The sequence below is a fragment of the Xyrauchen texanus genome, chromosome 14, assembly GCF_025860055.1.
Source record: "Xyrauchen texanus isolate HMW12.3.18 chromosome 14, RBS_HiC_50CHRs, whole genome shotgun sequence".
Taxonomy (NCBI): Eukaryota; Metazoa; Chordata; class Actinopteri; order Cypriniformes; family Catostomidae; genus Xyrauchen; species Xyrauchen texanus.
Window position 1 is genome coordinate 4,649,133 of NC_068289.1, and position 22,212 is coordinate 4,671,344.

The following is a 22,212-nucleotide window of genomic DNA, read 5'->3' on the forward strand; positions in this document are numbered from 1 at the left end:
CCTGTAGTAAAATTATCCTTATCTTGTGGCTCTGCATACCAGGGAGACGCTGCACCTCCATTACATGAAACCTGACCCTCTTGGAGGAGGTTGTAATTATGGCTGAACGGCTGATTTTAGATTTAAACTTCAAGCGGAATTCAGTCATGCACAAAATTTGTACAGGGTGCTGATGTTCTTTTTCCCAACATGACAGCCATGTCAGGCTGAAATTCCACTTGCTGTTTTGTTGGACACTATCTCAGCCTGACAGACAGGAAATTCATGAGTGAATGAATGTCATGTAGCCATGTATTGCTTTTACAGTAGTGTGAAATAGTAGTCTGAGAAAAAATCATTATCATTGTCATATTTTTTGCTGAGCAATCTCTGAACATCTATTTCTGTTTATTTGTCAAGTTACTTTGCTAGTTTTTGCATTGTGCCCTATGGTACCTACTTTCAAAACGAGAGCTGTGTAATAAGTCAGTAAACCACACTAAAACACTGTATTTACATGACTGGTCTCACCTCATGTTCTAACCCTGACATCAATCTGTTTGCACTTCCTTTCGTCTCCCTCATTGCTGTCTAAATCCGTTCACTACAAATCAAACTCTCATCCTGTGTAGGTTCCTTGAGCACCAGTGCTTTGAAGTAGATCTTATGCGTGGCTTTTAACTAGCTACGATGGATTTATTTACACTAAGTTCATATTTCAATAGTTTTTCCAGAGGAAGTCAGTCATCTTCAAAATACCAATCTTTAATAATATTTTACATTATGTTTTGTAGGCTACACACAGAAAAAGAGAAAACATGCTAGCTGGTTATTTTTACCTAATTAATTTACATCTTTTTTGTTTTTTTTACTTTAGACAATATTAAAGAATTTTTATGTGATGTCAAGCATTAACATTAATGCAATGGTTTCAGTGACTTCTGCATACACACGTCTGCATTCCTCCTGCTTATGTCACATTTGATCAGCTTCTCTGTCTTTAGACTATGTTGGAAATAGTTGCCTTGGGGGAAACTTTTAGGATTTTTGTGGTATGGAGTCTTTTACAACACATTCAAGACATTATAGATACAATATTTGAAGATTTAGCTGACGATTCGTTAATTAGAAGTTTAGCAAGGCAGATTTACTGTGAGCATACATGATATCGTTATGTGGGAGGTGGATGCTTTTAATCAACGTGATTCACAGTACACTAATTACAGAGACAGTCCCCTTAAAGATACCTGGGTCTTGCTCAAAGGAAGAATGGTGACAGGGGGTTCTCTGAACCCTGGTTCATGGGTTACCCCCCTCATGGCTTTTGACTTGTCCTTGAAATAATACATTTTGTTAAATTACACATTTATGTGACTATCAACCTGGATGCCCACAAAGACAATATCTCAAGGTTCTGAGTTGGTGATTTTGCTTAAAGTATGAGAGTGTTATTTCAAGAATTATTCAAGTTCAAGTTAAGCTCAATTGACAGCAATTGTGGCATGATATTTATTACCACGATGAGTCTTAATTTAGACTCGTCCCTCCTTTTCTCTGGGTTACAGTGAGGCACTTAAAATGGAAGTGAATGGGGCCAATTCATAAACGTCAAAATACTCACTATTTCAAAAGTATAGCCACAAGACATGATTTTAGCATGATAAAATTGCATACTAACATTTTCTGAAGTTATAGTCAATTTTACAACTTTATTGCCATGATGATGTAATGTCAACAAACCCTAAAATGACTGTCAAAATTATTTTAAACAACTTTACAGCCCAAATAATACATGATTTTTAACAGAAGAATGAATGTAAGTGTTTTTATACAATTATAAGCTTCAAATTTCTGCCCTTTAAACCCTCCAAATATTGGCCACATTCACTTCCATGTGCTTTACTGTAACTTTGATATTTGAGCTTTTTTAAAGAAAAGGAGGGACGAGTCAAAAAACTGTTTTTGTGGTAATCAGTTTTATAGCTGATTTACTTTGAAAATCCAGTCTTATTGTTTTAAATGATCTGTTCAATTATTTGGTGACAGATTGATTTAGCTCCTACAAAAGGAAAAGGAAAAGGTAATTGCAAATAGATACTACAGCATCTAGTATGTAAAAAAAAAAAAAATGTCTATTTATTATTTGTTGGAGGAAAAAGATTATATATATATATATATATATATATATATATATATATATATATATATATATATATATATATATATAAACTTTTATGTATTATATATGGTTTGTAGCGATTTATTGCATGATTAGAATTTATAAGTCTGTTTTTCGCTGTAAAAAAGCTATTTGGCTGTGGTTTATTGAGAAGGCTGTTGATGTAATAGTTTGTGTTGCATTCACCATCTGAAATAAAGTCTGTCTGTGTTTAGAAAAACATGGTCAAATGTATCTACCATTGTGGGGCATTAATTTACATGTGTATGATGCTCAAAATGCTGTCTCTAGGCAGTTCACTACTGATATGCAGCTATTGACTAGATGTTTCTGACAGATTAAATATAGATTTACCTAACTGTACAAATAAATGAAAAGCTGTAAACGGTCTTCAGGCCAAGAGATTTTAACCATGGCTCCAGGTGGTGTGAATAAGATCAGTAGTGCTCTCTCTCTGTGTGTGTGTGTGTGTGTGTGTGTGTGTGTGTGTGTGTGTGTGTGTGTGTGTGTGTGTGTGTGTGTGTGTGTGTGTCCATCGGGACGCACCTCCTCTCAACCTCTGATAGGCGCAGCCGAGAGTCTCATCCGCCTTTTAGTAAACCTGAGTTCAGAGGGATTCAGCTCGGACGTGTCATGAGGAGAACTGAACGGAGACCAGTGATATACATGAGTCGTTTCGGTCTGTGCCACACAGGAATAAATCTGCCGTCTTTAAAGTTTCACTTCAGTCGTTTGAGTCATTTTAGGTAAGCACATTTTTTTATTTGACCTGCTGCGCGTGTTCTTAGTGCATTCACACCCTTTAAAGTCTCTGTGTTGTGTTGTGTTGCACAAATGTTTTTTTTCCCTTCATCATATTAATAGTGTTTTTGAACTCTTTTGCTGTAAAACGAATATTTTATTACTGAACAGGGCGATAATTGCTCCTATCTTGATCCAAACTATAACATAATGACACAAACACAACAAAATAACAGAGACAGACTGTTTGACAGCAAGCGCGCGACAAACTAGAACGCTTCCATGATAACCTGCGACACTGTACATTACACGCGCGCGACCAACGCTCCTATTGATTATAATGAGAGCATTTAAGTTTGTCACGTAGCTAGGAGTGCAGATGGGATGTTTTGAAACTTATGAATAAACAACGTAAAGGAAAGGTGTGGAAAAAGTGAGACAATATCCCATTTTCAAATGTTATCTTATAAGAGTTGCATTCGCGGATCGATTCTCACCATTCGATTTCGACCGAATATTTATGTTGCGAATGTAAATTTATTCAGTTCGATTGTTCAATGTAAGTAGCTTAATAAATATATATAATATATATAATTATGCACTGTAGGCTGCATCTCTCTAAACCCTGCGTTGGCTTTCATTTATCTTATTTTCTTTTTCCACTCTCGTGTAAACGTGAGTATTTTGACATTTTGTCAAAAGCTAGAGGTGACCCGTCAGTCATTGTACATACAAAAGGTCAGGAATCACGTGCAGTTGCCCATCCCGATTCAATGCTAGGAATGTAGGTTCACTGTCATGCATTTGTACTGTATTAGATGGAACTAATCAACAATGAAGGGCTCTTAGATCCACTAGTATGATACAAAAAGAAAAATTCAACACTAATTTGATAGTAAATTATGCAGCCGGTGCATGGATACTGCATTAAAAGGGGTTCATTTTATGTATTTGGGGTGGTTTTGACCCCAAGCTTTAATGGAGCTTTGTGTGCCGCTTTGTGTTTGCCATGTTGTGTAGGAGTGGTTAAATCACAGTGTGTATTTGTGTGCCCTGTTCACATCGGCTCCTACCATTTGTACTCTATAGCCCTTAATTATGCATTGTCTTATCTGAATATGTGATGTGTAGGCTGCTGAAATTCTTCTTTATTGCATGTTATGTAAAGATGTTATTTGGCTCAAAGTCAATGCCTAATTTTGACTGAACATCTCAACTTCTCATTTCTATGACTTTTTTTTTATGAAAGAACCCCTTGTAGAACAGTCTGTTGTTTATCTCTTTATTGGAATGATGCTAGATTTCATTTCGCTGCACTGCACCTGCGTGGGGTTGGGGAAGACAAACGACTCCATGCTCATTTCCTCAGTGAGATTATTTTGGGGGGAAATTGTGTCTGAAACGCATCTTATCGGCAGGCTGTGTTAGGTTGGGTGAAGAGAGAGACTCAACACAGGCAGCCAAGGACAAGGGGAAGGAACACTGCTAAAAATTCACACTTTGCAGTGAGAACAAATCCATCGTGCAGGAGTTACTTATGAGTCGAGCTGCCTTTGATATCAGAGCTAAGAGAAAGCATTTCCACTGAGGTGGAAAATTATCACTGGGAAAGCACAAAAACTATTTCAGACAATGCAAAGTGAAAATAGTAAATCTTGGAGCCATGAAGCGACATTCTATTCACCTTAAAATTCAGTAATATCGATTGAATTATCCTGGGATTGGACTAAGCAGTTTTCACTTTTGAACAAACTAAGGCCTATAGTCTCAACTTCCAGTCATGGTCAGAACGAAGGAAATGCATTGTCTCCTGCAAACATGCATAGGAATAATAGAATTATACAGTTATGTGTGTGTCTAAAGCCCATCTGTAGACTGTCTGATTTTGTGGTGGGGCAGCAGTCTTGGTTGAAGAGACACGGACAGAACAATGAATTCAAGAAGAAAATGTTTAAGAGATGAAAGGATCCTCACCAGCGTGAAGAATGCATTTGTCTTCGTTATACAAATCTCAGTGCCCACGCAAGATTTAGTGTCCTTTCTCTTGGGTCTGATGGGTTCACTTTATCTGGGTGGGGGTGGCGGAACCCCATAACATCTCGTGCATAGGCTTATATATGATTTTCTGTACATCTAAACTGAATAGGTTTGCATTAATGGGTTGTTTGCAAAGCATAAAGGTATAAACCTCAGTAAATACAGTCAATATGCTCTTAATATGCATTGTAATTAAATGCTGTAGCTTAAAGTCATTTTTATTTTTCGCCAATGTTATACTGTCAATTCAAGATTTATGCATTCGATTCTAATTAATCCAAACTAATAGGATGTGCATTCTAAATAGCAACTTTAAATGCAAGACTTTAATAATACACTTATTTCACAAAAAAACACTTTATTTTAACGTGTCCTTGTTACACATATTGCATATATTTACTATAGTAATAATAGTCAATTATGAGTGATTATAAGCAACTAACCCTATAGTAAGTACATGTTGTTAATTAGTAATAATCAGTAATTACGTGTGTAATTACACTGTTGCAAGGTCACTAAAATAAAGTGTAACTGAAAGAACAACTAGTCATATTTTGATGTCACAGCTTTTTCAAAGTACCTGTTTATTGTTACAGTAATACATTTGTCACATAGTGATGATATACATTGTAGTAATATAGTATAATAAAATAATACTTCAGCTTTGAAGAGTGATTGAGTAATCTAACATCCTGATGAATTAGCTTCACCTGACAATCAGTTAGCTCAGATTTGTGGATACTTTCCCTTATAGATACTTCTGACAATAAAGCCCGCATATTTACGTTCCTTGACCCAAAAAAACATTTGTTGAACACCAGTATGATAACATGTTCGAGCCGGTGCAGGTGTTTCCCCAGATGGGCCAGCCGAGGAACTGAAAGGTGTTATTTGAGCCGTCCTAATGACAAGGATGTGGAAGCATTAAGAGACGTTATATGGGTCATTATTAGCAGACGTCATGGCCAAGTGTGGGTTTTTATGTGATGTTATGATGCAGGCAAAAGGAATGTCATGAGAAGGTTAGATTTGGTCCTTCTCAAGTGTGTTTTATAGCTGGGTTTCTTAGATCATGACGATGGATTGCCCTAAATGTAATATCCAGGCACACACTGCGGTCACTGTGTGTTGATTTTTCATTTTTTGTTAATCTATTTATCTCTTTCTCAGTGGTTCTTTATCCCTAATGGATAGGTTTGGAATGCAGTAAACTATAGTGGGGTTAACGTCAGTGGAGGTGAATGGGAGACAATATTTGCACCAACAGCAAAAGAAAAAATCCACTATTATGTTTCCAGGACTTTCCAAAAAAGGAAAGGATGGATTGCGTCAGTCAAGATGTCAAATTTACTCTCACTCCCTCAGAAGCTGCATTTGAAACCTCATCACAGCAGTAGGGCTGGGCAATATGGCTACAAAAATTATATCTAGATATTTTTCAGCCAATTTACGATATTCTATATATATCGCTAATTATGAATTTGCTCTGAAATACTCAAAAGTGATTTTTTTTGTCAGAGAAACCATAATTTCATCCAAGTAGATTCCATATTTTACAGGTGTTGAATACAAATCTATTTAAAAATAATAAAGGCATGTTTCCAAGCAATTTTGCACTAAATGAACACAAGGGAGAATGATATTAAATAATTTTCATTGAAGTGCACATTTATATTGATATTTTATAGACAATGGTAGATAGTAGTTTAATAAAAAGCATTATTAATCTTTGTATATTTAAAAAAAAAATATATATATATTTAGCAAAAACTAATCCACTAGTTTTTTGGAACCCAATTTAATATTGCATAATAATTAATTTCTAAACAATTTCTGTGAGACCCAGTCAAATGTATTATTATAATATATTTGTGTCCTATTTACTATTTTGACACTGAAAGTGCACTGTGTATTTGACAGTTTGTAATGTTCCGTATCTGATACGCTGTCATCTCCTCCTTTTCTGTTATACTGTGCTGCATTACTAGATATGTAAAATAACTTGTAGCGGTTACTAAAGCTTGAACCTGCAAATGCTTTTCTTTCACCTTGCCTGTGAACTGCTCTTAAAACACTAAAACACGAGCCCATGCACGTGCACAGAACAGCTTGTCACCTGATTATTCTGAAGTGCACGTCTGTCTTTAATCGCAGACTTTTGCAGTTTTATAATGACAAATGACAATATCGCAATTTTTATGTTATTTTTATTAATTTTGCAGCTCTGAAGGATCGTGGAATTAGTCTGATGTGCTCTATTTATAGGGCTGGGCGATATGGACAAAATTGTTATCACGATAATGTTTTTCATATTGTTCGATATCGATATTTATCACGATATACATTTACAGGTTGCACTTTCTTTTTTTTATATTCAAAGTTGAAAAATGTATTTTAAACAGTCAAAATAGTCTCTACAAAACCGCACAGGGGGTCCAGAGACGGCCAAAGCAGCGGTGTCTGCGGGATCTTTTACCAATTTTTCCGTCTTTTACCGTTTATCAATTGAAAATTAATGTTAAAAGATCATCTGTTTGTTCTGAAGCGACAGCAGTCCAGTATTTGTTGGAATATTTTTACGTTACAATGAAATCTTTTTTATATTTCTTTAGATTCAGATACCCAAGTATGGGGCATAGAAGCCCTTGTGACTGTGGAATGAGGCTGAATGTGGGTTCAGGGGTGTCCTGAGAGAAAATGTAGAAAATGTTTTTTTAAAAATGTAAATGTACATTTTCATTAAAGTGAGAGACTAGTCTACCAACTAGTAATTTTAGTCTTTCCTTATCCATTCCAGACATCTAATTCATTTTCACAAAATTAGAACAGAAATCGATTTGGATTTTTTAATTGTTTAATATTAAAGGCTCGTAACACGCTGATTAATAAAGATACATTTAGAAGGGAAAAATGTTTTGGTCTAAAAGGTGCTTTGAAACCACGTTAATTCATGCGGCGCTTCATGTCTACACACATGCAGGGAAAAGAGGTGACGCGTGCGGAGTGGGACAGGGCAGAAATGATGCATGTTTGGTGCTAGAGAACAATATTCAAGATTACAGCGCAGAAAGATCAGAGCTGTTGTCCACATCACTGTTGTTCTGTCGCGCTCTTCACTAGAGACTATGAGAGGGCGCAACTGTGTTCATGAAGCATCTTGCGGTGCGGATGGAATCAATCCAGTGTCCGACGTAAACTAATCATTAGCAAGGCAGCTAGCATTAGCAAGTTCATCCAGTCTGACCCTACGTTACCACTGGCACGTTGTGAGCGAAGCTGAGAGCGTTTTCAATTAATTCCTATGAAAGCCGAGCGTCATGCTCGCAAGGTGGATCGTAGGATTAGCAGCGGTGTGGGGCGAGCTCTCTCCTACCGCTGTGAGCGCCTTTGAGCGGATTTCGTCCACCCCTGTTGAAACGCAGCCCGAGAAAGCCGAAGTGCTTGTGTTTTAGCGACATGCAGTAAATATCGAAAATTCCTCAAAAGCTTATCGTGGATTTTCTTTATCGTGATATATATCGATAGCCCTAGATATTTAACAGTAATCATTTACAACTTTTTATTTTCAAAAGCAAATATTCATTGAATCAAGCAAAATATAATCTTACTAGCGAAAATAAATGTATAATATAGAGGTTTCTTGCAAAGTCACCATAACATTTCTGAAATGAGAAGAGTGCCAGGTCGTTTGGTCTATCCTGAGACATTTCTGCTCTCGGGTAGATTTAGAAAGTCTTGCTAGCTGATATTAACACAGGGTCCAAAATTAACTTAAAATTAGGGCTTGCCTGGGTATTGTTACAGATTTCTAGATGCTAGGTATTTTTTGGTTACAATTGCCATTTAACTTAAATATGAAATAAATAATTTCTCAGCTCAACCTTCTAGGTACAATTTGCAAATATTACTTTTTTAAATTATATTTTGTCAGTGTTTATCATATTTGTTGCATTTTAGCTTTTGATAAATGGTCAAATTCATGATATTCCATCAATAAATGTCTTGATACTGCATTTATTATTTTGCATATATATATATATATATATATATATATGCAAACACTGAAGATTTCATATAAAGGTGTACACTACAGTTCCCCTTCTGTCGCTCACTCCACGTTGTGTCAGAGAAGCGACACTAGGGGTCTCTCTTGAGCGCCGATATTCACCTCTGATCTATGAAAAAAGGCCAATGAGAAGTTGGCAGCCGGTATTTGCATATCCCGCCCCCGGACATACGGGTATTTAGGCGGCGCAAATACGGGAGTTCATTCAGGATTTTTCTGAGGAGCCGGAAATGGTCCGGCAACAACAGTGGCTCGGCTCAGCGACGTGGCGGGGAAGACACAACGTCTCGTTCCCTCCATCGGGGAACGGAGGTTACATACGTAACCTAGACGTTCCTCTTCTGTCGCTCTCTCCACGTTGTGTCAGAGAAGCGACACTAGGGCTCAAGAGAGACCCCTAGTGTCGCTTCTCAGACACAACATCTCGTTCCCTCCATCAGGGAACGGAGGTTACATACGTAACTTAGACGTTTTCAAAGATAAAGGACAACTGTCTCTAACAAGGACAGAAAGAGATGTGGAAGACCAGATGTACAACTAAACAAGAGGATAAGTACATCAGAGACTCTAGTTTGAGAAATAGACGCATCACATGTCCTCCGCTGACAGCTTCATTGAATTCTACCTGCTCAACACCAGTTTCATGTGCAACAGTAAAGAGAAGACTCAGGAGGACATATGGGAAGAATTGCAAAGAAAAAGCCACTTTTGAAACAGAAAAACAAAATTAAATGTTCGAGTTGGCAAAGAAACACAGACACTGAACAACAGATAATTGGAGAAGAGTGTTACGGATCTTAACCCCATTGAGCTTTTGTGGGATCAGCTAGACTGTAAGGTGTGTGAGAAGTGCCTGACAAGACAGACACATCTATGGCAAGTGCTACAGGAAGTGTGGGGTGAAATGTCACCTGAGTATCTGGACAAACTGACAGCTAGAATGCCAAGGATCTGCAAAGCTGTCATTGCTGCACATGGAGGATTTTTTATAAGAAATCTTTGAAGTAGTTTAAGAAGTTGTACCAATGAAGTAGAATAATGTGAAAAAAAAAATCACATTATTAACATTTACGTGTTTGGCAGATGCTTTTTATCCAAAGCGAATTACAGTGCACTTATTACAGGGACAATCCCCCCGGAGCAACCTGGAGTTAAGTGCCTTACTCAATGAGCACAATGGTGGTGGCCATGGGGATCGAACCAGCAACCTTCTGATTACCAGCTATGTGCTTTAGTCCACTACGCCACCACCACTCGCATATGTAAACCAACTTCTTTCCATAATAGCAAAATCTGTATATTATTCCAAACTTTTGGACACCAGTGTATATACACACACACACACACACACACACACATATATATATATAATGCTAGATTTACACTTCTAAACAAGGCAGAGATGTGACATTACACTCTTTAAAATGGGTCTAATGCAGAATAGCTGGGCTAATAGTATTTGTTTGCAGTCCGTATGGCTGACCGCTTGATACTTAATGCATACAGAACTGGATCTGTTAAGCTTTTATCTGATTGGCTGGCTTTACACAAGTTCCATGCATAAGGGCACAATAAAGTTGGAAACAAAGTTGTGTTGAAAAGGAAGCAGGTTGACAAGATTTCTTCTGGAAGAACTAATCACTGGATTTGCCTAAATTTACCAGATTAATGACTTCAAAAATGATTCAGTGTTTTGTTTTTTACATTTGGGTCTGTACAAATTGTCTGTACTTATTTTCTGCACTGTACTAAACTTAAGGCCTTTCACACCAAAAACAAATTCACAGTGATTTCTCACCATGATTAAGATTTTGAATAGAAACGTTGGATTCCTATGCAGATTCCAATTTTGTATTATTATTATTATTTAATTCATATTTAATTATATATAATTTTTTATCACTGTCTATTATTGTGGTATAATCTATCTGAGATAAACCCGCTCCTAAATGGCATGTAAAAAACTATGGCTAGTGATTACAGTTTTCTGTGATTATTTATAATTAATCATGGCACATGGTACATTTAAACGAACATAATCATAAATACATTTACTTTATACTTTGTCTCAAATAATTTGCAAGGCATTAGTTAATCATCATTTATTTAAATTATTTAAATATGTACATATTTCATTTTGTGCATAGAGTTCATTAGACACAAGTCTTTTATACAAGTAATGTATATGTTTGTATATTATATATAAAATCAGTGGATATGCTGTAATTAAAAGTTAAGCTAAATCTTTTGGTGTTTTCAAGTGGACTTTTTTAATTATAGTATCAAGTTAAACTTAAAAGTACATTGCCAATGCATCATTAGACACTATACTTACAAATATTAAACAAATGCAAAGCTAAAGTTTAATTTGCTAAAGTTTAAAATCTCAAAATTATCATTTCTATGGGTGCCGTTCAGTCTCTCTCATGCACACGCTTGGTCTCATTCGGTGGGCATGTTGGGCGATGCGAACTGTCCGTATCTCTCCCATACCTGGCTCACCACTTGTGGGTTAAATCTCCATTCTCCATACAGTAAATCAAGTCGAGTTGTGCATGGACCTCCTAGAAATGTATATATGCCAAGTTTGGCCACAGAAAGTGAAAAAAACAGATTTTTAAATTTTTTTTAAATAAGTTAAACAGTAAATCTTTAATAGCAAAAAATGAACGCATTAAATTTCCCAGCCCTAGTAAAAACAAAATTAACTGTGATCGATCGTGGTTATAACACTTCTTGCCAGTAAAAGGTCTGGCTATACAGGATTAGTATGGATGTGAGGAACAGCATTATTTTCTATCATCTTGGAATCCACAATGACAAATGTGGTTTAAAAGTTGGGTGAAAATGACACCTTTTTATAAGAGGTCAGCTCCATCGCGTGACTATCAGAGCAGCATTCCGTGTTGTTGTGGGGGAGGGGGCTCAGTGCTCCATGTGCTGATCAGGCTCTACATTACCCAGAGTGCCATCTCAATGGGGACAGTGAGGCAGAAGGCAGAGCAATGGCTTCATCTGACCCCTTTGTTTCCCTGCACCATGTCAAGAAACTTGACAATGGCTGATGGTCTTTGGATAATGACACTTCTGCATGGGCTCTGTATATAACACAAGCTTGTGCACCAGAGCGTATAAAAGAATCCCTCAGCGCTGTGCATTACTTATGCTCTTTTTGAATTATTTAGCAAAGTTTGTTTTGCGTTAACTGCATGAGTGACCATGGCAAGATCACAGTCACTGGGTCAGAACAAGTATGCCTGAGGCTTTCAGCACTCTTAATGCATGTTATTTTTGCACATCACACCCTATTATTAATTTATAATTAATAATAAATATTTTGATTTACAAAACAATGTATATATATACAGTATATCTATCTATCTATATATATATATATATATATATATATATATATATATATATATATATATATATATATAAATACGGGAGAAGATAGGCCTAAGACTTTGTCGTGTTAAGAAGCTTTTGTCAAATTTTGATGCTAATTAGAGGCTCTTGTACCTCATTTGAATGCTTTACTGAGCAGATGTATCCGATTTGTCTTACGGGGCCTTTTTGTACCCTGTTGTGAAGCTGCTGCCATCCTTTGTCGGTGTATGAAGATTTATATGTAGTCTGTTAGAACACTGTGCACTAGAGGATTTCAATAAGAATGTTTTAACTCTTTCAAAGTGACTGTACACTTCATATTAATGTAAATAGATGTATATTTTGTACGTTTTGCTTCTCAAACATTTTCTTATGAAGTCAAGTTTTATAGGTTTTCTGTTTCCTTTTTAACATAAAGATTTTTTAATACCAAACTACATTTTTCTTTCTCATTGCCAGGACTGCTACAGTATTTTTGCCAATACACATGAACCCCATATGTATGTAGTCAACCTTGATGTTGTCTTGTAGATTCACTGGTGCGGTCCATTTTTCCTTCTTCAGCACCAGCAACTATATACTTAATGTCTCCAGAGGATTTAGTTCCTTTGAAGTTTTATTTATTTTTTGCTCCACGAGAAACATTGGTTTGATTCTTGTTAATTCACTTTGCACATCCTACAAGTTAAGAGCTTTTAACATGTTCATGTTTTGGCTTAAATGTCAAAAAGTGAACAGGTTAAAAGCGCTTTACTTTACATAGCCTATACAACTGTAAAAAGTGGTAACCTGCTATTGTTTACTTGAGGAGCTATTTCTAACAAACCTAACCCCTTAAATCAGTTTTGTTGGTGTAATCTAATGTATTCGGGTTGATGCAGGGATGTTATATTTTGTACTTAAACCAAACCAGTCATTTAGATGGCAATTTATATTTTGCTATTATCAGCATCGGCCGAAAACCAGGTTCACTTGTGCCTAACCCTTCACCCCTTGTGTCAGTTCCGTCAGTGAATATCCAACACTTTCTGTTTTCAAGGTTTTTTTCTTTTGAAGTTTTTGAATTAAATACATATTTAATAAAAAACTTGTTTGTTTTGCTTTAGACATTTGGTGTAAATCTGATTTGCTGTTTTTAAATTGTATTATGGTTATGGGCATTTATATCGGCCAACCTGCTCCCTAGATATTGGTATTGGCCATCGACAGACCTGTATCGGTCGACCACTAAATGTAATCTTTAACAGTACTAAATGAAATTCTGAATGTCTGGGTGAAATTTTAGGGTATGATAGACTTTTTTTTTCTTAATGAATATAAATTAAGCCAAATGCCCTTTAAGTTATTCCTTGCAAATATAGTCCAGCCATCCCATATTTTGTTGAGGACATTGTAGACATAAGCTTTAAAGCCCCATGTCTAATTGTAGTCTGGTGGTTTTTCTCTCACTGCTGTCTCAAACCTTTAAAGTTTCTAAAGGGAAATTAAGTCAAAAATCTCATTCTCTATAAAGCTGACATGACTTGCTTCATGTCTGGATGCACATTGGTGGTTTTGCAAAACATAGATTGAAATGATTTCTTTACGCAGCCATCTGATAATCTGTCTTTCTGCTTTCTCACTCCTGCCATTTGGACCTTGAACAGACCTTGATCACTATAGTGGTCTTATGTTTGGGGAATTTATGTGAAGAATGATGTTCTTTGACATGGTAGGCCGACTGAATCACAAGCTCATCTAGTGTCAGGTGATCTCTAAATATACTAATGATGTCTGAACAGTGTTTAGAGCTGTTTTTGATTTGTGAACATGCACAAAAGCACCAGTGATAGGATCACAGAATGGGAGGTGTGTTTCCCCCATGTGTGGAACTTGATTAAACTCAGACACACTCGGTCCATGATCATGGTGTGGAAAGGTCGTGTTAGGAGACTGTGTGGTTTGCCATCTGAGCCCCAAAGACAAAAAGAGGGAAGCAAATCCTTTCATGAAAATTCCTAATTAGCCCCATTGCCCTTTCTTCCTGCCATGGTTTTGGTGGCCCAAAGTTCAAGGGACTTAAACACAACCCACACCCCACCCTTTTGGTTTTCTTCAGCTGCCACAAGGATATCTTATCCTTCCTCAGTCTGATCCCCCAGCACCAAGACATTATTGCATCTCTCCCACCATGCGAAGGGCTCTACTCTCTACCCCAGTTTCTGGAATTGGGGTTCACCAACTGAGAGGGAAAGAAGAGGTAGTAATGTAGAGATCGTTATAATCAAGCTAAATAAGTTAAATATAAAACAACACGAGCAACAAAGATGATTGACTCAATAACTTGCACGAAAAGCATTTACAATTGGCATTGGTGTTTCAAATGTCCATATTGAAAATCTAGGATTCAAAATATTATTTAAACCTGACATAATAACATAATAACTAGTTTTATGATTTAAAAAAAATAAAAAAATAAAAATATTGATATAAAATGAATAATAAATATTTAAGAGTCAGCACTATTTCTAGGTCACTAATAAAATTAGCAAATTTGTGACATGCTAACTCCTTTGCACAAAAGGACAGATAAAAAATCTTTGGAATGTTCTCAAATCTCGATGGGATGACATGAATCATCAGGTTTTGCATAAACTTGTGGAATCCATGCCAGCTGGAGTGCATTCATGCATTACAGCAAAAGGAGGATATATCAAATTGTAAGAAATGTATGTACATTCTTATTTTCATATTTTCACTACATTTTTATGCTGATAATATCATTTGTAATTAAAAAAATATTCAACCAGAAAACAGTAATCAAAAAGCATTTTCACAAGTAGACTCATATGCTTGAACTCCACTGTATGTACTGTATATTATAGTGCATAAAGATACAAATTATAACAATAACTTATTAATAACTCAAATATTTTGCTTAACTTATGCATGCAGCATACGGCACATTGTATCATGTTAATATTATTCCAACAAAGATTTTAAAACAGACTCCCCTTTTCTGAAGTATTTGCAGCTGATGTTCCATTGTGTTATTCTGAACTACATGACTGATTCCTTGGATCTTTAAATGTGTCAAGAGGCTGAAGAGAGGATTAAAAATTATACAGCTGAACCGGACCACTTCAAAAGAATAGTGCCGGATTAGTGTGTGTGTGCATGTAGGATTTCAATTAGCTGGCCTGTGACTCTGATCCATCGTGACTTCTTTGGTTTTGTTGGGGTGCACTGCAGGGCAGAGGCATAGTTCATTGCCATTTTGACAACAGAACTCTCTGCTGAGAATACATTGTGCTCTCTGAAATGAATGGAGGAACACAGGTTCATCATTAGAAATGCAATACAACCATATGCTTGCCATAGTAATGACTTAAGCATTAGCACAGTGCCAAAAGACATTAGAGAGTAGCTGTCATTGTCAAAAGAGAGGATTGAAATCTGGAAAGTTTCCCCTTGCTCATGTCCATCGCGATGTGGCGCTGAATTCACGAGGCCCATCAGAGATATAAGTGTCAGAGGCATTACTGTATATTATGCATTCATGCATATGCTGTGTCTAAAACCACCAGTTACTATTCATTACATAGTGAGTGCCACATGTTAGCATAATGATGGGATTCATAAACAGCTGAACTCTGAACTGTAGGACAGGGCTTACGCTAATTTATCTACGGTAAATATCTCTAATACTATAGTCGTTTTAAATCAACATCATTAGGTTTGTCAAACTCTATTTAATAATGTTTAATTTCATACAATTTACTTTATTAGTATATGCCAGGTGCGCACGTGTAGGAATAGTTGCACTGTCAATTGTTAGCAACTGCTTATGGAGCTAAGTCAAACATCATTTGAAAGTATAAGTAAACCTAAACACAAGCACCAATATTCACCACAATGGTTACCCCCCAAACTTCAGCCTAACAGAAACTTTTTTAAAATACCAATCTAATAAACCAGAACATTAAACAAATAAAAAAATATCCTCTTCTCATTTTGCTCAAAAATGCATAGAATAACACTTCTACATTTGTTCACCCCATCCAATTGTTGGAAAATGGAAATCCCCTGCCCAGTTTTAACAATGCTACAAATAGTATTCATGTAGTCCCAATTTAAGTGGAATTAAATCAAGTTGTGTTGCTTTATTTCATTTTAATTAAGTAAACTGGATAACCTGCAAATATCCTTTTTTTGAGTGTACTTTACATTGTGTATGATGTTAAAATCATGTCACATCAAGAAAAAAACACGAAAGAAAAGACAAATGCTTTTCTACAACTCTCTTTTAATTGATTTCAAATCACATGTAAATGTGGTTTGGCTCAGTTTTGTGAAAATTAAAATGCATGTGTTGTTTTGCTGTTCAGAATATACAAACTAAACGGATCTGAGCCAGATATACAAAAAAAAATACAAAAAATATTCGTTGCATGGAAAGGGACTGTTTTATTGTAATATTATTGTCTATTGTGTTTTTGTGCAGCTTCTACCATATGATCTTACTCATAGAGGAAATTTATGCCTGTCGCAAACTGGAAAAGAGCCACAACTGACAGCTTGTGGGTTCCTCACAGCTCTTTTCGTTTCCCCCTTCTCAAACTTGTGCAAAATCTGGTCCAGCAAGTTTTGGAAGTCACAAGAGAGGATTTGCATTTCTCTCCCTCCGTTAATGGGAGCGACTGCCATTCACAGGCCAATTCACAACCCAGTATATCATGTTTCTGACCTGAGTTAGTCTTACTCACCTGGCATTGGCTCATGCAGGAACTCCAGAGCCCTAAACCTGCAGAGAGTCACATGCCTCCCCTTGCTGCCTCTTACCTCCACCCTGCTGGGTCTGAGTCAGCCAGTGACCTTCAGTAATGAGATGACATGAATGTGACTGGGTGTATCATAGTTTAAAGAAAGGAAGTCATGCGTTCAATGCCACAGAGGGTCCACAGTGATTTCTTGCATTGTATTTCATTGGTGCTAAAACTAACATCAGCACTTTGTTTTAAAAGCTGTTTGGATGGTTTAAAATTTGTTGTCATGGGGTGACTAATTGTTTTAAGGTATTCTAATTGGTTCTTTTTAAATATATTTGCTCAGATTTGCTGAGATTCTAAAGTCTGCCTGTCAGAGATTACAATATTCAGCAACAGATAATGCTGAGAAAGATGCCTCTGGTCTGAAGACACCTTTGAGTTCAAACTGAAGCCATGTTCTCTTATCAGTAGGATAAGAGACATTTCTAATCAAATTCTTCCAAAATTAATTTTTCTGAGCAATGCTATACACATTCATTTTATGGTATGTCATAAAATGACTGTATGTCAAAAATGTTCTCATTTGTTTGTATTTTTCAAAAAGGAGATAATGGCAGCAGATCTCCTTTATAATATATTCTTTTTGGAGTTTCAAAGGCCTGATCTCCATTCACTTCCGTTGTAAGGACCTACGGAGCTGAGATATTCTTCTAAAAATCGATGTTTGAAAGTCACACACATCTGGGATGCCATGAGGTAATGATGGGATCATTTTCATTTTTGGGTGACCTATCCTTTTAAGGCTGCCAATTTCACTCCACAAAAATACTTTTCCTAATCAGTGTTTATGGCTTGTTTTCAGGTATTAAAATTTCTAAGAATACTGTCAATAAATTTCTAAATAATTTACTTGAGAAGCAAAATTACATAGATATTAATACTTGTTTTGCAGTGAAAATATATATATAATTTAAATAAAATTACCCCATAGACATTTTTGTCTTGTTTTAAACACAGTAAATCATGTAGCATTTGTAATGTTTATGCTTAAAACACACACACAGACACACACACACAATTTTCCACTTTGTCGTATATCAGGTCTCAGTCCTTTTCTTTTGTTGAAGGTCTCTTATCACACATGTTCTTAAAGTTGTGGTCTAGCAGCTGGGGCTCGGAGGACAATGACATTAGATTCCTCAACCACAGATAATGCTGAGAAAGATGCCTCTAGTCTAGAGACACCGTTGTGTTGAAACTGAAGCCGTGTTCTCTTATCAGTAGGATGTCTTTTTTTGTTACTCAAGGCTTTGCTTACTTAACTAATTTTCTCAGCCCTTAATTTCAGACTCATACAGGTGGTTATTTTTTGAGAGCTTTTATCGGTTTGCTACTCACTTCACCTGAAAATGAATGCTGTTTATTGTATCAATACAATGCAATCAAATTAAGCACCGACTTAGTTACAAACAAACTAGTAGTTACTAAGACCTTAGTGTGAACTTTACGTCCCAACTTACACTCAGCTGGGTAGGGTTGCCCCAGCTGTGCGTATGTTGTCACGTAAGTTAGGACGTAAAGTTCACACTTAAAAAAACCTAACTAGTAGGTCATAAAGCTCTCTGTAAAGTAATGCGTAATCGCCTCTGGGACTGCCACAATGGAACTGCTGTGCCTTGTCTGAACAAACTTTTCAGCACCGGCTGCGTGTGCTCGCTTGTGAGGCACGCTGTCATTGAGACTGAATCAAACTCCATTCCGAGAAAATGGGAACAGCTCATCTTGTTCAGCCACAGATGTCATTCCTGGACCATGAGGGTGGCCATCACCTGTCCAAATGTCTGCGCTTTGACCTTTGTGGCCCGGAGGGCGAGGTCAGTTTGCTGAGCGCAGTTCCAGCTGCACATCAGGATCAGGACTACCCAAGTGCAGTTCTTTAAGTGCCTTGGCCTGGTGGGTTTGCAGGAGGGCCGTGGCATGCAGAGCATAAGTGACCATCTGGTGGCTCTGTAGGCTTTGGACACCAGGGACGTTGTCGTCCTACAGGCCTTGGAGGGGGTTACTGAGCAATCCTGCCAGGCAACCGCTTTGTCCACCTGGGAGACCTCCGTGTACCCGTGGACCGCCCCGCCGTCATTGGGGCGGTCGATACAGTTGCTTCTAGCATGCAGCAGTCTGCTTACACCTGTGTTAGCAGTTCACGTAGCATGGTCTAGTCCATGGCGCTTTTGAACGGGACCCCTTGTGTCACTTAATTCGACACAACGTTGAGTGAGTGACAGAAGGGGAACGTCACGGTTACTGTTGTAACCTCCATTCCCTGAGGGAGGTTACGAGATGTTGTGTCCCTTCTGCCACAACACTGGACCTACCGCTGTAAACGGCCTTACCTTATTCTCGGCTCCTTAATGCAAAAACCTGACTGACAGACACGCCCGCTTCCCTTTATACCCTTATATGCGGGGGCGGGACATGCAAATTCTGTCTGTCAATTTCTCATTGGCCTTTTCTCAAGTTCAGAGGTACGTGAGGCTCCCAAGGAAGACCCTTTGTGTCACTTCATTCGACACAATGTCTCGTTCCCTCCCTCAGGGAACAGAGGTTACAACAGTAACCGTGATGATTTTATGAGTCAGCAATTTTGCAAAGAGGAGTTCAATTTCAGAGTGTGCGAGTTATATACAAAGTTAGAAATGAATGGATTGATTTCTGGCCTCCCTGCCTGACTCACTGAAGAAAGCACACAAAGCGGTTTAGTCAAGCACTTCTGAAAAATGTGTTATCTGCCTCTGCTTTTCGTTTCAGTAATGTAAACCACACAGCTCTGTGTTTAAGCCATGGTTTTTCCTCTAGGCTTATTTTAGCCTTTCAGAGTTCATTTTTTTTTATAGAATAATAGCATGAAAAGTGTCACAGATCCTTCTTATTTTCCTATCTGCCTTTGTAGCGGATATTAAAAATGTTACTTGCTGAAAATAAACCTTAAAAGCTTTTAAATAGAAAATGTATTTTACAGACAATTTAGAAGGTAAAGTGTGAAAATTTTTGAAATACTTTTTTTAGGCCAATGCCAATTGTGTCATTGATTAAATGTATCAAAACTGTGCCTCACAAAGCACATACAAGTTCTGTTCAACTACAGTAAGTGTGAGCCTACTATATTTAAAGGATTGCAAATATTGCTGTCCATTTTGTTCTCTTAAAAAAACTAATTCTGTGAGACCATGGCATTTACTAATTGAAACAATGGATCACTGTTTGTTGTCTATTGCCAACAACCAAACAGCTAATATGGTCACTGTTGCTGGAGGGTCAGGACATTGGCAGACAGCTGACATTGTCATTGATATAATAAGGGACTTGCTGTAATAACAAGCATGGCTCATTGTGTCCGGTGTTTTGAAAAGAGATTGAAATGCTTTTGAACTGCTTTAATCCTGTAGTTTCCTCTCTATCTTCAGCAGATTTGTCTTTAATCTGTTGTTAAACAGGTCAGATGTATTTGCCTCTCAATAGAACATTTGGTTTGGCATGACTATTGTTTTATGTGTTTAATAAATAGCCGTTTTCTTTAACAGGTGCTGTGGTGGATCTGGCTTATTGCACATGTGAGTTTTCCTCCAGCAATGAAACCCTGGCCTATTATGGCCTGGGGCCTAATGCTGACCGCCATCACTGGCTGGATAAAAAATGCTCAATCAAGGGACTTTACAGAAAAAGACATAATTTTCCTCCATCCCTCAAGTAAGCGTATGTTTTTTTCTCTTTCTTTCATCTTAGATTCTGACACAATGGAATGTATTAAATGGACCATAAAATGTAAATGTATTCACATATCCTCATGTTGTTTCAAACCTGTACTTCTTTCCTCGGTGGAGCACAAAAGAAGATATTAGGCACAATGTTAGTCTCAGTCACCATTCACTTGCATTGCATCTTTTTTCAATTCATTTTCATGCAAGTGAATGATGACTGACACCTAACCCAACATTCTGTGTTCCGCAGAAGAATGTAGAGGTGTGTTCCAAACCGCTTCTGTACTATTTTACGCTATTTTGATGTGTAGTACGAGTAGTACATTTACACTGAAAATGCACTACAAGTACCCGGATGATGCACTTTTTCAACCGTCAAAACAGAGTGTGGAATGTTGGACACTTCATGCACTCAGCGCACGCGGGTTGCCGTACATAGCGGAAGGGCGCAGTTACCGGTGTTCTGTCAATGTAGCATACTTTGTCAGAATAGCATACCGGAAGTTGAGTTTTATAGCAGGGTCTGTCAATTTAGCCTACTTTGTCAAAACAGCACACCAGTGTTTGTGAAGGGTATGCTGTTTTGATAGCCCCTGGTTTAATAAAAATACAGTTTATAAAGGGGTATGCTGTTCTGATAGCCCCTGGTTCAATAAAAATACAGTTTATAAAGGGGTATGCTGTTTTTATAGCCCCTGTTTTTATAGGTCTTGATTCATAGAAAATGAAGTGTTGGGGTATCCTTTTTTGTTAGTTTTCACACTTACCATCATACCCCTTCATAACCTATTTCTGTGTATCTTACTAAAAGAAAATAAATTATAAAAACATTCTTTGTTTATAGACAGATTGAAAAATTTAACGTTTTAACGCGACTTTACGACTCCACTTGCTAAAAATAATATATTGAAAACGTCTGTCAACAATTCTTGTGATTGTACAAGAATTGTACAAGGCAACAATTAGGTAATGTGTATATAATACGCAATATAATACACCAACACTTACCGCTTGTAATCTTAGGTTTGCTGAAATTATGTTTTAAATTTAACGCATGCGCAATTCTACATATTTCACTGCTGTGCATGCGCATTAACCGAAGGTATCCCATTCTGATGGGTATGATGTTTTGTCAGAACACCGGCAGCAATGGTGATCTGGCAAAACAATTGTAAATAATGGAGAATATGAAAACTAGTGAAACTTCTTTGAAGACAGCACCTTACAAAAGTGAGTTAATGCTTTACCATCATACCATGCTGTGTGAATATGTATATTATTGAGATATAAGTGTTGAAATGAGGGTGGATAGCACAC

General features: G+C 37.1%; 1 protein-coding gene across 5 annotated transcripts in view; it reads left to right on the forward strand.

The window, feature by feature from the left end:
- Positions 1-2,760: 2,760 nt before the first annotated feature.
- lypd6 (LY6/PLAUR domain containing 6) overlaps positions 2,761-22,212 on the forward strand; it is a 47,391-nt gene continuing 27,939 nt past the window's right edge. For 3 of the 5 annotated variants that reach the window (XM_052142918.1, XM_052142916.1, XM_052142914.1), the window contains exons 1-2: positions 2,761-2,904; positions 20,719-20,890. In XM_052142918.1, the coding sequence (XP_051998878.1) occupies positions 20,767-20,890 (124 nt within the window). In that variant the 5' untranslated portion in view covers positions 2,761-2,904; positions 20,719-20,766. The remainder of the gene's footprint in view (positions 2,905-20,718; positions 20,891-22,212) is intronic. The other 2 variants (XM_052142917.1, XM_052142915.1) reach the window with 1 other exon arrangement.